The sequence below is a fragment of the Phyllostomus discolor genome, chromosome 6 (assembly GCF_004126475.2).
Source record: "Phyllostomus discolor isolate MPI-MPIP mPhyDis1 chromosome 6, mPhyDis1.pri.v3, whole genome shotgun sequence".
NCBI lineage: Eukaryota > Metazoa > Chordata > Mammalia > Chiroptera > Phyllostomidae > Phyllostomus > Phyllostomus discolor.
The window spans coordinates 68,129,042-68,144,083 of record NC_040908.2 but is presented as its reverse complement, the minus strand read 5'-3'; the positions used below and the strand labels follow the sequence as shown (position 1 = coordinate 68,144,083).

At 39.6% G+C, this 15,042-nt stretch overlaps 1 protein-coding gene across 3 annotated transcripts in view; it reads right to left on the bottom strand.

The window, feature by feature from the left end:
• The window catches only part of MGAT4A (alpha-1,3-mannosyl-glycoprotein 4-beta-N-acetylglucosaminyltransferase A), a 125,772-nt gene that overhangs the window by 1,631 nt on the left and 109,099 nt on the right, over positions 1–15,042 (bottom strand). Inside the window, exons 12-13 of one of the 3 annotated variants that reach the window (XM_036030094.1) lie at positions 14,765–14,843; positions 13,803–13,869 (exon numbers count right to left, since the gene is read on the bottom strand). In XM_036030094.1, the coding sequence (XP_035885987.1) occupies positions 14,804–14,843 (40 nt within the window). In that variant the 3' untranslated portion in view covers positions 13,803–13,869; positions 14,765–14,803. Of the gene's footprint in view, positions 1–13,782; positions 13,870–14,764; positions 14,844–15,042 lie in introns of all 3 variants that reach the window. The other 2 variants (XM_028517768.2, XM_028517767.2) reach the window with 2 other exon arrangements.

The following is a 15,042-nucleotide window of genomic DNA, read 5'->3' as shown; positions in this document are numbered from 1 at the left end:
GTGACAGGAGAATGATTAGTTCTTAGCCACATTTCCCCAAGCCAGGAATTGGCAAGCTTTCTGAAATAGGCAGACAGTAAATATTTGGGCGCCGAGAGGAAAACTGAGCCGAGGGGAAAACTGAGGATACCACGTAAGTAATGTACATAGAGAGAGAGAACAAATTTCCACAAAAGTTTTATTGATAAAATTCAAAATATAAGAACAACAACTGAGTACAATATTTCCCCCCCATTACAGGTGTACTAAAGAGAATGTAATTCTTTTGTGGGTGAATAACATTTCAGTTAACTGGAATTCAAAATCAGTGCTCCTTACCATTAAAAATCAATTGCAAATGGTCTTATGTGAATGTGGATCAATGAAGATTTTATGTAGTTCACCCTGAATATTTCACACAGCTCAGATACTGCCTAATATAATCCACAAGCACATGACTTTAATGGAGCATATTTATCACTTGGAAGGTATTCATGGAATTCTTAGATTCTTCACTTTATATTTCCCTTAATGTATCATTAATTAAAGTGACTTATGGAAGCACCTCATTTAGCTTGATATTGTAATTCAAATAATGCTGTCATTAGTAACTTGACTGCAATAAGCACTGTTTTGTAATTTTAGGCTGAACTCATTAAGAAATAGGTCTGCAGCGAAAATTAATTTTCAAAGAGACAATAGTGGTTGAGGGCAGCTCTCACACTTAGAAAAATTTTAATCTTATTCCTGAATTCAAAATAAAAAAATACTTTTTAAAATCACTACTAAGCTGCAGAACGGCTGTGTGGTAGGGCAAGTCAGAATACTCAGTTCCTATTTCTGATAAAAATTCACAAAACTGATAATAGCAAAGTCCATGAGAGAATAAAATTCACTGTAGACATTGCTAGTTCAATAAAATAATGACAAATTCAAATATTCTCTGTAAAGTACCTACTGATGAATAATAAAATAACCAGAGGCTTTAAAAACTTTACATTTGACTTCTGGCCAAGATGGAGGCATAGGTATCTATATTGTGCCCACTGTACTATGCTGTGCAAGGAGTATACACTGTTGCCTCCTCACACAACCAAGATACAGACAACAATTTAGAAACAATAACAACCAGAGCTGACAGGAAATTGATCTGAATGGAAGTCAGACAACCAAGAAGTTAAAATAGACACGTTCCTCCAGACCTATAGGAGGGGTGGAGTCCGGCAGCTGGGTGCTGGTCACTGTGCGGAGAACAGAGAGCATCAGGACCGGGCGCATAAGGCATCCAGGTGCGCAAGACCGCAGTGGACCCTGCGGGCCCAACTCTGAGTGCACAAGCGACAGCTGGCAGACCCCAGCCGAGGAGTGGCAACCAGCAGACCCAGTGAGGCGGGAATTGTGAAGCAAGGCACTGCACACAACCCAGGATCCCAGTGCTGGGAAATAGAGCCTTGGGGTACTGATTGAAAACACCTGTGGGGGTGGAGGCGCAGGGAGACTCCCAGCCTCACAGGAGAGGTCCTTGGGAAGTCCCACCGCGTGCACAAGCCCACCCACACAGGAATTGGCACCAAAGGGGCCCAGTTTGCTCAGGGGAAGCAGCGGAAGGGACTGAGGTCCAATGGAGAGCAGAGCAAGTGCCATTGTTCCCTCCTGAACCCCGCCCCCACATACAACATCACAACTCAACGACTGGGGTGCCCCACCCTGGCGAACACCTAAGGCTCTGCCCTTCATACGTAACAGGCACAACCAGACCAAAGGAGTTGGGGCGGGGGGGGGGGAAGATGGCTCAAACAGAATTGAAAGCTCTGCAACCACTACTTTTAAGCGACCGAGAGATAGCCAACCTATCAGATGCACAGTTCAAAGCACGGGTGATCAGGATGCTCACAGAATTGGTTGATTTTGGTCACGAATTAGATGAAAAAAATGAAGGCTACAATAAGTGAAATGAAGAAAAATGCACAGGGAACCAATAGTGATAAAATGAAAGCTAGGCCTCACATCAGTGGAGTGGACCAGAAGGAAGAAAAAAACATACAACCAGAAAAGAATGAAGAAATAAAAATTCAAAAAAATGAGGAGAGGCTTAGGAACCTCCAGAACATCTTTAAACAATCCAACATCCAAATTATAGGGGTACCAGAAGGAGAAGAGGAAGGGCAACAAGCAGAAAAGTTATTTGAACAAATAATAAAGGAGAACTTCCCCATACTGGCAAAGGAAATAGACTTCCAGGAAGTCTAGGAAGCTCAGAGAGTCCCAAAGAAGTTGGACCCAAGGAGGTACACACCAAGGCACATCATAATTACATGAGCCAAGGTAAAAATGAAGGAGAGAATCCTAGAAGCAGCAAGAGATAAGGAGACAGTCACCTACAAAGGAGTTCCCATCAGACTCAGCTGATTTCCCAAAAGAGACCTTACAGGCAAGAAGGGGCTAGAAAGAAGTATTTGAAGCCATGAAAGGCAAGGACTTACATTCAAGATTGCTCTATCCAGCAAAGCTTTCATTTAGAATGGAAGGGCATATAAAGTGCTTCTCAGATAAGATCAAGTTAAAGGAGTTCATCATCACCAAACCCTTATTTTATGAAATGTTAAAGGGACTTATCTTAGAAAAAGAAAATAAAAAAACATGTAGAGTAAAATGACAGCAAACTCACAATTATTAACAACCACACCAAAAACAGAAACAAAAACAAACTAAGCAAACAACTAGAACAGGAACAGAACCACATAAATGGACATCACATGGAGGGTTAGCAACAGGGGAGTGGGAGGAGGAGAGAGGGGAAAAGGTACGGAGAATAAGTAGCATAGATGGTAGATATAAAATAGGGGGAGGGCAAGAATAGTATGGGAAATGTAGAAGCTAAAGAACTTATGACACATGAACATGAACTAAAGGGAGGGAATGTGAGTGGGAGAAGGTGTGCAGGGTGGAGGGGAATGAGGGGGGAAATGGGACAACTGTAATAGCATAATTAATAAAATATATTTTTAAAAACCTTTACATTTTTACAACCTTTGTAAATTTATCCAACTAAGCCTTCTTCTTCACATATATTTTTACCACAATTCACTGTAACACATCTTAGCAGATTTCACTTGAGGATGTACCAATTTTGTGTTCTCTCAACTTGTTTTGAAAATATTCTTGTCTGTAGTTGTTCTACCAACTATTCAAAGACCAGTTCTTCAGTCACTTCATTGTGGCATTGGCTCCAAATAACTGGGCAGAATCAGTAACATTTGTCAACTTATCAAGAGCCAAGGAAACAATTAAAATAATTTGCTTTCTAACTATTGATACTGTTCCCTAAATCTTCAACTCTTCAAGTAATTATGGCTGAAAACCTAACAGTTTAAAGTTTTTTCTTCTCTGCACACATATCTTCGGCCATTGCAATTAAGTGTGATTTGATTAACTCATAGTTGGTGAGTGGTTTTATTGACACTTGAGCCATTTTAAAATTCATTTTGGTTACATCCTCATTTGAGTTTGTGAAGAAATTCTGCTGTGATGAAATATTCCATTTAAAATTTTCTAAGTGTTCTGATCATTGCTTTCCTGTGAGATGGGAATATTGTTTTGAGTGCATAATATGGTTATGTCTTCTTTAGCAGAACTACTGCATCACTGCATAACAACCACACCAATCTGTCACCTCATATCATAAAATAACCCACACTCCACTGAGTTAAAAAGCATTCAGAGTCTCTTTTCTTGTTTTGACATGGTGGGTACACATTGGCAATTTTTTGGTAAATGTCATAGTACAGTGATGTGTGTAGAACTAGAAACACTCAAATTAGACATACACCATTGGTATTTGTTTTTTTTTTTTAATTTTTTAACATTTATTTACTTTTTAGAGTGAAGGAAGGGAGAAAGAGAGGGAGAGAAACATCAATGTGTGGTTGCTTCTCATGTGCCCCTTACTGGGGACCTGGCCTGCAACCCAGGTATGTGCCCTGACTGGGAATCAAACCTGTGACCTTTTGGCTCACAGGCCTGCAATCAGTCCACTGAGCCACAGCAGCCAGGGCGATCATTGCTATTTATAGTGCGCCAAGCAACAATCTGAAGTGATGAGAGCACCACCTCGATCTCTACTGCAACTTCTCACTCTGCTATTGTAGCATAAAAGCATGCAGACAATCCATAATACAAATACAAATGAGCGTGGCTGTGTTCCAACACAACTTTATTTATGGACACTGATATTAGAACTTTTTGTAAGTTTTACATGTGAATGATATTCCTTTTATTTTTCAAGCATTTAAAAGTGAAAATAAATAATGAGAAAGAATGTTTAAAATGTTCTTAGCTCACGGTCTGTTCAGAAACAGGCAGTGAGCCAGATCAGACCCTGGGCTATAATTTGCTGACTCATATGGTGTTACACAGTCTACTCTAGGGTCTTACAATATACAGACAGACTAGACCTCTAGTAAGGTGAGATACAAACAAGCTGGAGATCATACCAGACAAGGCTTGTATTATTCATTTGTATAAAAATGTTAAACATATGTACCTCTGAAGTAATGTTTTTATTGAAAATTTATTAATTTATTTCCTAAAAATATGTCCACACTTGGGACTGGACTGGGATAGGGAATACAAAAAAGTGTTACTGAGTATTGGGTTATACAGGGATTCAAAACTGAAAATTACTGTGAAATTGAAACACTTCAACAATGAAATATCTGGCATTGTCACCTGATGAGCTCACTTAATTAGAAAAACAATTACCAAATGATGCAATTGGCCTCATTAAAACACCTCACCCAGCAATTTTATTCTACAGATATGTTCTCACATGTGCAAAAATTGCAGACAAAGTAAGTAACCATCACTAGGAGACTGGCAAAATAAATTATGATATGCTAATAGAAGGAAATACTATACAGCCAATGAAAAGAATGAAGTTGAAGATAATGCAGTTGAAAGACTTCCTGCCATCTCTAAGTATACGTTGTAGAGCAGGGGTATCAAGCTCATTTTCACCGGGGGTCACATCGGCCTTGTTCTTGCCTTCAAAGAGTCAAATGTAATTTTAGGACCGTATGAATGTAACTACTCCTTAACTAGGGGCAAGGAGCTCAGCGCTGCTGCTGGGCTAGAAACAAGGTGCCAAGTGGATAAAACACAGTGGAGGGCCAGATTCGGCCCGCAGGCCTTATGTTTGCCACCTGTGTTGTAGAGAAACTCATACACATGCTTAAGTGTTCAAATCAGCATTGTTTATAATAATAAAATGATGGAAACAAACTTTATGCCAAGCAAGAGAATCTATACAGCAGTGAAAATGAATGAGCCACAGATACACACATCCACATGGATAACTCTCACAATGGTGAGAGAGAAAAATTATAGACTACAGAATGATGTAACATCAAATTTAAAAACAGTACAAATAACACTGAGCATTGCTCAGGGAAATTGTATACTTATGTAGTACAGTGCACATGGAAACGGTAGCCATTAAATTTAGCATAGCAGTTACCCTTGGGTGGAGGGGAAAAGAAGACAATAGGGAAGAACAACTGAATTGACAAATCTTAGGCTGGATACAGATATTCATTATATTTGCATCTTTTTGTATATCTGAAATACTTACAATTTTTAAAACTGTTCATCTTCCATATGCACATATATATTTTGTTAGTGGAAAAAACAAGATGCAGAACAAGGTTGTACACTCAGTATGTGATCATTTGTGCATGACTATGTGTTTTTAAAGAATTTACTCATTTTTATTTATGACTAGGCTACTTCTGAAAGGACACAAATCATTACAGTAACTGCCTCTATGAAGCACTGGGTAGGAGGGGAAAGAAGAGGGAATAAGACTTAAGTTTAGCCCTGGCTGGGTGACTCAGATGGTTGGGGACTCATCCTGTATATGAAAAGGTTGTGGGTTCAATCCCCAGTCAGGGTGTGTGCAGGAGGCTGACTGATGTGGGAAACTTGATTCTTTTCACTGATGCAGTAAAGAATTAGAGCTCGGCAAGCTGATTAGTATACAAGCAGGGTTTACCAGTAATACGTTCTCAGGGAGAACAGGCCTAGGCCTTAACCCACCAATCAATATGTAACTCCCTCACCTTACCCTGCAAACTAAATCCTCAGGACAAAGGGATTGGGGGCCTATGCCCGTCTCGTCCACCTCAGCTAGGCCTGTTCTCTTCCCTGAGAACGTATTACTAATAAACTCTGCCTGTATATTAATCAACTTGCTGATCTTTACTACATTGTTGAGAAGAACCAATTTCCCCACAACAGATGTTTCTCATCTGTGTTCCTTTCTCTCCCTCTCTCTAAAAAACAAAAACAAAAAATATATCCTCAGGTGAGGATATAAAAAAATGCTTAAAAGACTTAGGTTTACCTTTTTAAATTTGTATTTTATAGCATGTGCATGTACTATCTTTCCAAACAACAAATTTAACTTCTGTCCTTAACCCAATGGTCTATACCTGGGAAGCAAGACAGGAAAAAGGAGGAAAATGAAGGAGGAAATTACTAAACAATGACTAGAATCATATCATAAAATGCTGGCATTGCCAGGGACTTTTAAGGTTATCCTTTTCGGATCTCATTCTGCCACCCTGACAGTGGTTCATTTTCAGTATTTCTCTGCGAAAGGCTCTTCAGCCCTCTTTAACTTAACTAATTTAGTATTTCTTTCACAAGATGGTCCTTGGCTGTCATGCCACACCCATCTAACCTACTCCACCTTCAACCATCAGTTCTCTACTAATTGCCAGTTGACTGTCTATTGTTTCTGACGTGGCTTCAGGCATAATTTGTTACTTGGTCAGACCCAATTAAATCTTGGCCTCTTGGTGGGCCAGTCTTGGTGGCTCCTTCCCACCCAAGATGACTCAGTTACTAACTAGCTCTTTCCCTGGTTCTGTCAAACTTCTAGATAATCTACAGTTTAGCCTGAATGTAGCTACCAGTCTCTTATTTTCTTACCAACAAATCCCAATCATATTCCACAATGCCCTTAGGCTTGAACTTGACCAAGCTCTGTTCAAATAAATTAGTCCCCTTTACGAGAGCTACAGAGCTCTGTTCCTAAGCCTGCCTCTCTACTAGAGAAAAATCTCTGTACAACTGCCCAGAATCTTTGGCAAGGACAGCAGTCTATTTCCCCTGGAGTGACACCCCTGCTTTATGAGCAGAGCACTGGGGAGTAGCAGTATCCCTTCATTTTCTTGGCTTACCTCTCCCAGTGTGCTGGAGCAAGTGACCTGAGGTGTGAGTGAGTGATTGGGGCCAAGTCTTCTCACCTCACTGTGCCTGAGAAAGAGCTTCTGCCCTATGAATGGAGGTTTAGTGAAGGAAGGGGACCTCATATTTCTTAGCTGTTCTTGTCTGAACAGAGTTTCTGCATCACAGAGTTGGGGAGGAGGACACACTTGCACCTGCCCTTCCTGGTTAGATTCCACAGGCCCAGCATGGGAGCTGGTGGGAGAGGGAGTTCAGTGCTCTCGGCCGTACCTGCAGAGGCAGTGTGGGTAATAAAGTGGGTGAGGGCTCAAATGCCTCAGATTCTTAATGTTCTTACCGAGATTCAGATTTTTATGAGTAAATGTTTCTCCATTGGCTGTATTTTTCCAAAAAAACCCCCAACTTTTCCTGCCCTAAGCCAGGTGATTCAGTTGGTTGGGGCAACCCTGTATACCAAGGAGTTGCAGGTTCAATCCTCAGTCAGGGAGTGTACAGGAGGTAACCCATAGATGTTTCCTCTTCTCCCTCCCTTCCTCCCTCTCTTTCCCTTCCTCTTTTTCTAAAATCAATACAAGCATAACCTCAGGTGAGAATTAAAAAAATTTTTTTTCATCAGTTGTTATTTTACAAGGGAGAAGGTCTGCGAAGCCCTTCACACACAATTCCATTAAGCATACTTCTTAAGGGAGCAGATTTTTTTCTGTTCAGTTGAAAAACAAATCACTGCTCCGTGTTTCTGATGAACACTTTTGTGATGCAAGATCTAGGGGTCTGATGATTCACAAGTTTTCCTCTGGTTCTAAGTATGTATGAGTTGATGTTTGAGATGATCTTATCTTCAAATTGCTGAAGAGACACTTAATATAGATGTATCTATTTCCTATGCTACTTTCATAATCTAGAACACAACATTCTGAGAAATTAAATAATTGACAAGTAATAAGGTTAATAAATGTCTCAGTATACTCTGCCAGTTTATGTATTTTTCTAGAGGTGGGCTAAGATATAACCCAAATATGAAAATAAACTTATCTATATACCCAAACTACACAGAAATTAGTCAGGGTTAGCATACAAGTCTTGTGGCAAAAACTGAATGACATTCACCAAATATAAAACTGCTCTACAGGCTGTATCTGCCCTGAAAACTCACAATATTAATTTACCAGTATTCTTTTTTTGCCTACTACTAAGAAAAGCATTTATTCGTTGTAAGCAAGAGAAAATAGGCCTTTCCAGCTAAAGAAGTGTATATAGATACATACACTTCGCTTCCTTGCACAACAAAAAGGATAATAACTAATTTAAAAACAAAAAACTACCAAAACTGACAGAAAATAGAACTGTATGGAAGTCCCACAACCAAGGAGTTAAAGAAGAAACATTCACCCAGACAGGCAGGAGGGGTGGAGATGGGCAGCAAGAGTAGAGAGGACGTGTGACAAGGTGGCAGCTGGTGGACCAGGCAGTCCCACATTCACATGCAGATAAACTGGAACAACTGGGAAGGGAGACAGACCACACAACCCAGGGTTCCAGCACAGTGAAATAAAGACTCAAAACCTCTGGCTGTAAAAACCTGTTGGGGTTGCAGCAGTGGGAGAAACTGCCAGTGTCACAGGAGAGTTTGTTGGAGGGGCCCACAGATCCTACAACATACACAAGCCCACCCACCCAGATGTCAGCACCAGAGCAGCACCTGAAAGGGCACAATCTGCTTGTGGGAAGCAGGCGAAGTGACTGAAGGTGAGGCAAGAGTAGAGAGGCTGGCATTGTTCCTTCTCTGGCCTCTCCCCCACATATAGCACCACAATATAGTTGCCATGTCCTGGCGAATACCTAAGCTTCTGCCCCTTACAATGTTAACAGGTGTGCTGAAACAAATAAGTATGGCCCAAATGAAGGAAAAGATCAAAACTCCAGGAAAAGAATTAGGTGACAAGAAGATAAGACAACCTATCAGATGCAGAGTTCAAAACACTGGTAATCAGGATGCTCACAGAAATCGCTGAAGGAAGAAGTGAAGGCTACACAAAGAGAAATACAGAAAAATAAACAGGGAACCAACAGTGAAGGGGAGGAAACCAGGACTCAAAACAACGATAATAAATATATAAACCAGAACAGAATGAAGAAACAAGAATTCAAGAAAATGAAGAGAGGCTTAAGGAATCTCTGGGACAACTTTAAACATTCCCACATTCAAGTCATAGGGGTGCCATAAGGAGAAGAGGAGAGCACAAAATTGAAAACATATTTGAAAAAATAATGAAAGAAAACTTTCCCAATCTGGTGAAAAAAAAAACAAACTTCTAGGAAGTCCAAGAAGCTCAGAGAGTCCCAAAGAAGCTGGGCCCAAACAGGAACAAACCAAGACACATAATTAAATTACCTAAGATTAAAGATAAGGAGAGAATCTTAAGCAACAAGAGAAAAGGAGACAGTTACTGACAAAGAAGTTCCCATAAGACTAGCAGCTGATTTCCCCCTACCTCCCAGAAAACCTTAGTGGCATGAAGGGGCTGGAAAGAACTATTCAAGTCTCTTCATCCAAGTACCAACATCCAAGATTGCTCTATCCAGCAAAGCTGTCATTTAGAATGGAAAGGCAGATAAATGCTTTCTAGATAAGGTCAAGTTAAAGGAGTCCATCATCACCAAGCCCTTATTATATGAAATATTAAAGGGACTTATCTAAGAAAAAGAAGATCAAAAATATGAAAAGTAAAATTACAACAAACTCGCAACAACAGAACATAACACAAAAACAACCCACAGAAACAACTAGAATAAGAACAGAATCACAGAAATGGAGACCACGTGGAGGGTTTCAGCAGGGAGGAGGAGAAGTGAGAATGGGGAAAATGTACAGGGAATGAGAAGCACAATTGGTATGTACAAAACAGACAGGGAGAGATTAAGAACAGTATGGGAAATGGAGAAGCCAAAGAACTTATATGTGAGACCCATGGGCATGAACTAAGCCAGGGGCAAATGCTGGAGAGAATAGGAGTACTGGGCAGAGGGGGATAAAGGGAAGAAGAAAACAACATAATTGTAATAGCATGATCAATAAAATATATTTTTTAGAAAGAAAATATTACAGTCATTCACTCAGTTGATATTTATCAAGTGAAAGGCCCTATGTGAGAGACAACACCACTTCGTTTCCACAGTGAGAACACAGAACTGAACTATGACAACATGGTACAGGTACACACTCTGTGGTATGAAGAGCCAAAAGAGAGGCAACTAAACTGGTTAAAAATGATGAGAAAGTGAGACTAGGAGGAGACATGTCAATTGATCATTTCAGTTGAAAAAAATATCCACAAACATGGCTGCACATGAGAGCATGGGACATGATAGGACCAACAATCTTGGGACCAGAGAAATAAAGAATAGGAGGAAAGTAACAAGTTGTGAGAATGGATGGGAATTAAGGAATCTGTAATGGAAAGTTATTAGGTTTTACCTAGGTTAACATAATTATATTGGATTGATCCAAAAGTCTGTTACTTTTTTTCTGTATAACGGCTCTTAGTTGTCTTTAATATTATTCAAAACAATTTTGTTAGACTGTATTTTGACAGCTGTCATATCAGCATGCATTTGGAAATTATCAGAGACTTCCAGCCAAGATGGAGAAATAAGAAGACACATTCGAATCATAGCAAAAGGAAGACAACAGCAAATTAAAAAAAAAAACACAAAAACAGAACTGACAGAAAATTGAACTGTATGGAAGTCCAACAACCAAGGAGTTAAAAAAGAAACCTTCAGACCAGTAGGAGGGGTGGAGATGGGCAGGCAGCCAGGACAGAGAGGACTTGAGGCAAGGCAGTAGCTGGAGGACCAGGGCGGGCAAGGCAGCAGCTTGTGGACTGGGCTTACCCACATTCACATGCTGATGAACCAGGAGGAACAACTGGGGGGCAAGACAGACCCCATAACCCAGGGTTCCAGTGTGGGGAAATAAAGCCTCAAGGCCTCTGACTGAAAACATCTATGGGATTGACGCGGCAGCAGGAGAAACTCCCAGCCTCACTGGTGAGTTCATTGGAAAGACCCATGGGGTCCTAGAATGTACACAAACCCACCCACTCGGGAATCAGCACCAGAAGGGCCCAATTTGATTGTGGGTAGCAGGGGAAGTGACTGAAAACCAGCAGAGAGCTGAAGAAGAGGCACTATTCCCTCATGTACCCCTCCCCTACATACAGCATTACAACGCAGCAAAGAGGGTTGCACTGCCTCGGTGAATACCTAAGGCCCTGCCCCCTTATAACATAACAGGTGCACTGAGACAAAGAAATATGGCCCAAATGAAAGAACAGATCAAGCTCCAGAAAAAGAACTAAGTGACGAGGAGATAGCCAACCTATCTGAAGCAGAGTTCAAAACACTGGGTAATCAGGATGCTCACAGAACTGATTGAGCTCGGTCACAAAATAAAGGGTTTTTTTGTAGAAAAAAAAAACCTTTTCACAAGTGAAATAAAGAAAAATATACAGGGAATCATCAGTGACAGGAAGGAAACCAAGACTCAATCAGAGAGAATAGTTTGGAGCAGAAGGAAGAAAGAAACATTCAATCAGAACAGAATGAAGAAACAAGAATTCAAAAAAAATGAGGAGAGGCTTAGGAACCTCTAGGACATCTAATCGTTCCAACATCCAAATGAGAGGGGTGCCAAAAGGAGAAGAGGAAGAGCCAGAAATTGAAAACTTAGTTGAAAACATAATAAAGGAAGACTTCCCCAGTCTGGCAAAGGAAATAGACTTTCAGGAAGTCCAGGAAGCTCCCAGAGTCCAAAAAAGGTTGGACCCAAGGAGGAATGCACCAAGGCATCTCATAAGGACATAATCCAAGATTAAAGATAAGGAGAGAATCTTAGAAGCAGCAAGAGAAAAAGAGACAGTTACCTACAAATGAGTTCCCATAAGACCATCAGCTGATTTCTCAAAAGAAACCTTATAGACAAGAAGGAGCTGGAAAGAAGTATTTGAAGTCATGAAAGACAAGGACCTACATCCGAGATGACTCTATCCAGCAAAGCTTTCATTTAGAATGGAAGGGCAGATAAAGTGTTTCCCAGATAAGGTCAAGTTAAAGGAGTTCATCATCACCCAGCCCTTAATATATGAAATGTTAAAGGGACTTATCTAAGGAAAAGAAGATCAAAAACTATGAACAGTAAAATAACAACAAACTCACAGCTATTAACAACCAAACCTAAAATATATAAATAAACTAAGCAAACAAGAACAGGAACATAATCACAAAAATGGAGATCATATAGAGGGTTATCAGTGGGGAAGTAAGAGGGGCACAGAATGGTAAAAGGTACAGAGAATAAGAAACATAATTGGTAGGTAGAAAATAGACAGGGGGAGGTTAAGAATAGTATAGGAAATGTAGAGGCCAAAGAACTTGTATGTGTGACCCATGGACATGAACTACAAAGGGGGGAGAATGTGTGTGGGAGGGGGTGTGCAGAGGGGAATAAAGGGGGGAAATGGGACAACTGTAATAGCATAATCAACAAAATATACTTAAAAAACATCAAAACTGGTGAATTTTTGTGTAGCCATTTTAATAATGAAGATGGAAGAAGATACACAGCATTTTCAGCATATTATGCTTTAATATTTCCAGAAAGGTAAAAACACAACTGAAACTTAAAAAAAATATTTGTGCAGTGTGTAGAGAGTGCTGTGACGATTGAACAGTCCCAAAGTGATTTTTCAAAGTTTTCTTGGTACTACTGACATTTTGGCCAAATAATTCCTTGCTATAGGGCTGTCTTATGTATTGCAAGATGTTTATTTAGCAGCAGCCCTGCTTCTACGGGTTACAAGCCATAGCAGGAGATAGTAAATATATTCAAAGTATCCAAATCAATAAAGTTATGGTAAAAAATGAAAAATGTGTCTTTTATTTTACAGAAAAGCTTAAACAATATATTTGGCCAACCCAGTAATATTGACATTTTTAAAAGGTAACTGCAGTGGCTCCATGGAAAGCCCAACGAAAGGACAGAGGCAGATGCAGTCCTCTCTGGCTCAGATACAGGGCACGGAGTCTAGACCACCATCGCAAATGGACATATTTATGCTAATGGGCAGGAAAGTACATTGGGGTGGTATGCGGGGTGTCTCCCATGTTCCGCTTCAGGCAACCAAATGAATGGTCACGACAAAAGTGTGGTGAGCAATAAAAAAAATGTTGGTGTTACACACGCTCAGAGGAGGTGATCTGGCATATGGATGTTGCTGAGACCATGAGAATAGCTAAGGTAAAGCAGCAAGACTGTAAATGCAGCTGAAGGCAGATTACTGACATGAATATCAACAAGTGGCAGGTAGGGGGAAAAAATGGGAACCAGTTAATGAACCTTGATCTGAAATCCTAGTTGGGGTCAAGATAATAAAACACAAGAACAAACAAAACTTGGAGTGCACTGTGGTAACTGTAATCCTAAAGCTGGTGAACATTTGAAAGCATTTAAAATTGCTTTAGGATTAAATTCAAGAAAATCAAGGACATTTTTACCAGTCTTAAGTAGGCATTACCTATCCTGAAATAACCATCTTCTAATCGTTTGTCTTTGGTTTCCTTGCTTATTTCCAAACCTTCACCCTAAAACAAAACAAAAACATTAATTTTATAAACTCTTCCATTTAAAACAAAGGTAAGTTATCAATATATCTTAATAAAAATAAAAATGGCTTTTGTGGCACAGCTATATCTAAAAACAGAAGATGTCATTTCAGTCTTAAAGGGCTTATCAATATGCGTGTTCTTTTTTCTAACTATCATCTGAACTATCATCTGTATATAATATACTGATGATTAGGGATTTAAATTTTAAATTATTTAAAATTCAAATCAACTTAATAAAATACTAGTTTCTATTAAAAAAATAGGCCCTGGCTGGTGTAGCTCAGTGGATTGAGCGCGGGCTGGGAACCAAAGTGCCCCAGGTTCGATTCCCAGCCAGGGTACATGCCCGGGTTGCAGGCCATAACCCCCAGCAACCGCACATTAATGTTTCTCTCTCTCTTGCTATCTTCCTCTCTTCCCTCTCTAAAAATAAATACATAAAATCTAAAAAAAAATAAAAAAATAAAAAAATTAAAAATACACAAAAAACTGGTGTGCTAACTTGAAAGAGATCTAAGCATTCCCTAGAGGCCAATACATAATTCGTGTATTAATCAATAGGCATTAAAACCACATGGTATTTGGGGACTCAAAATACAAACAGCAGGTAAACATTAAAATAAAAGAATGATTCATTTATTTTCCTAGTATAAACTTCCAAGTATTTTCCAACAGGAAAACAGAATGACAGCTCATTCTAGGAATAAAGCAACAGAACCAATATAGTAGTGTTCCACATTTCAAAAGAAGTTAATAGTACCAATGAGGTCCCACAATAAGAAAAATTTTCTTTCACCTTATAAATAAGAATAGCCTCAAACCAAGTCTATTGGTATTCTTAAGGAAAATTAAGGGAAAAAAATAGTCATACCTTAAAAGGCAAAACGTCCACAGATGTGTTTAAACAGCACTATCTCCTGGATGTTCTTGGTTGCATATGGAACAAATAACTAAAAATACAAACATAAAATTAAAAATATAAGTCAGACACTAAACTTCCAGTGTTCAAGAAGGTGGCCTTCCTGCAGAGGAAGCTTTCTACAGAAGTTCACATTAGAACTTGTAGTAACTGCACATTATGTTCTGAATTGTGAGGAATTAAAAACTGAAGGGTGCAAGCCTTAGGTAACATGTTAATTCCTCCTGTCA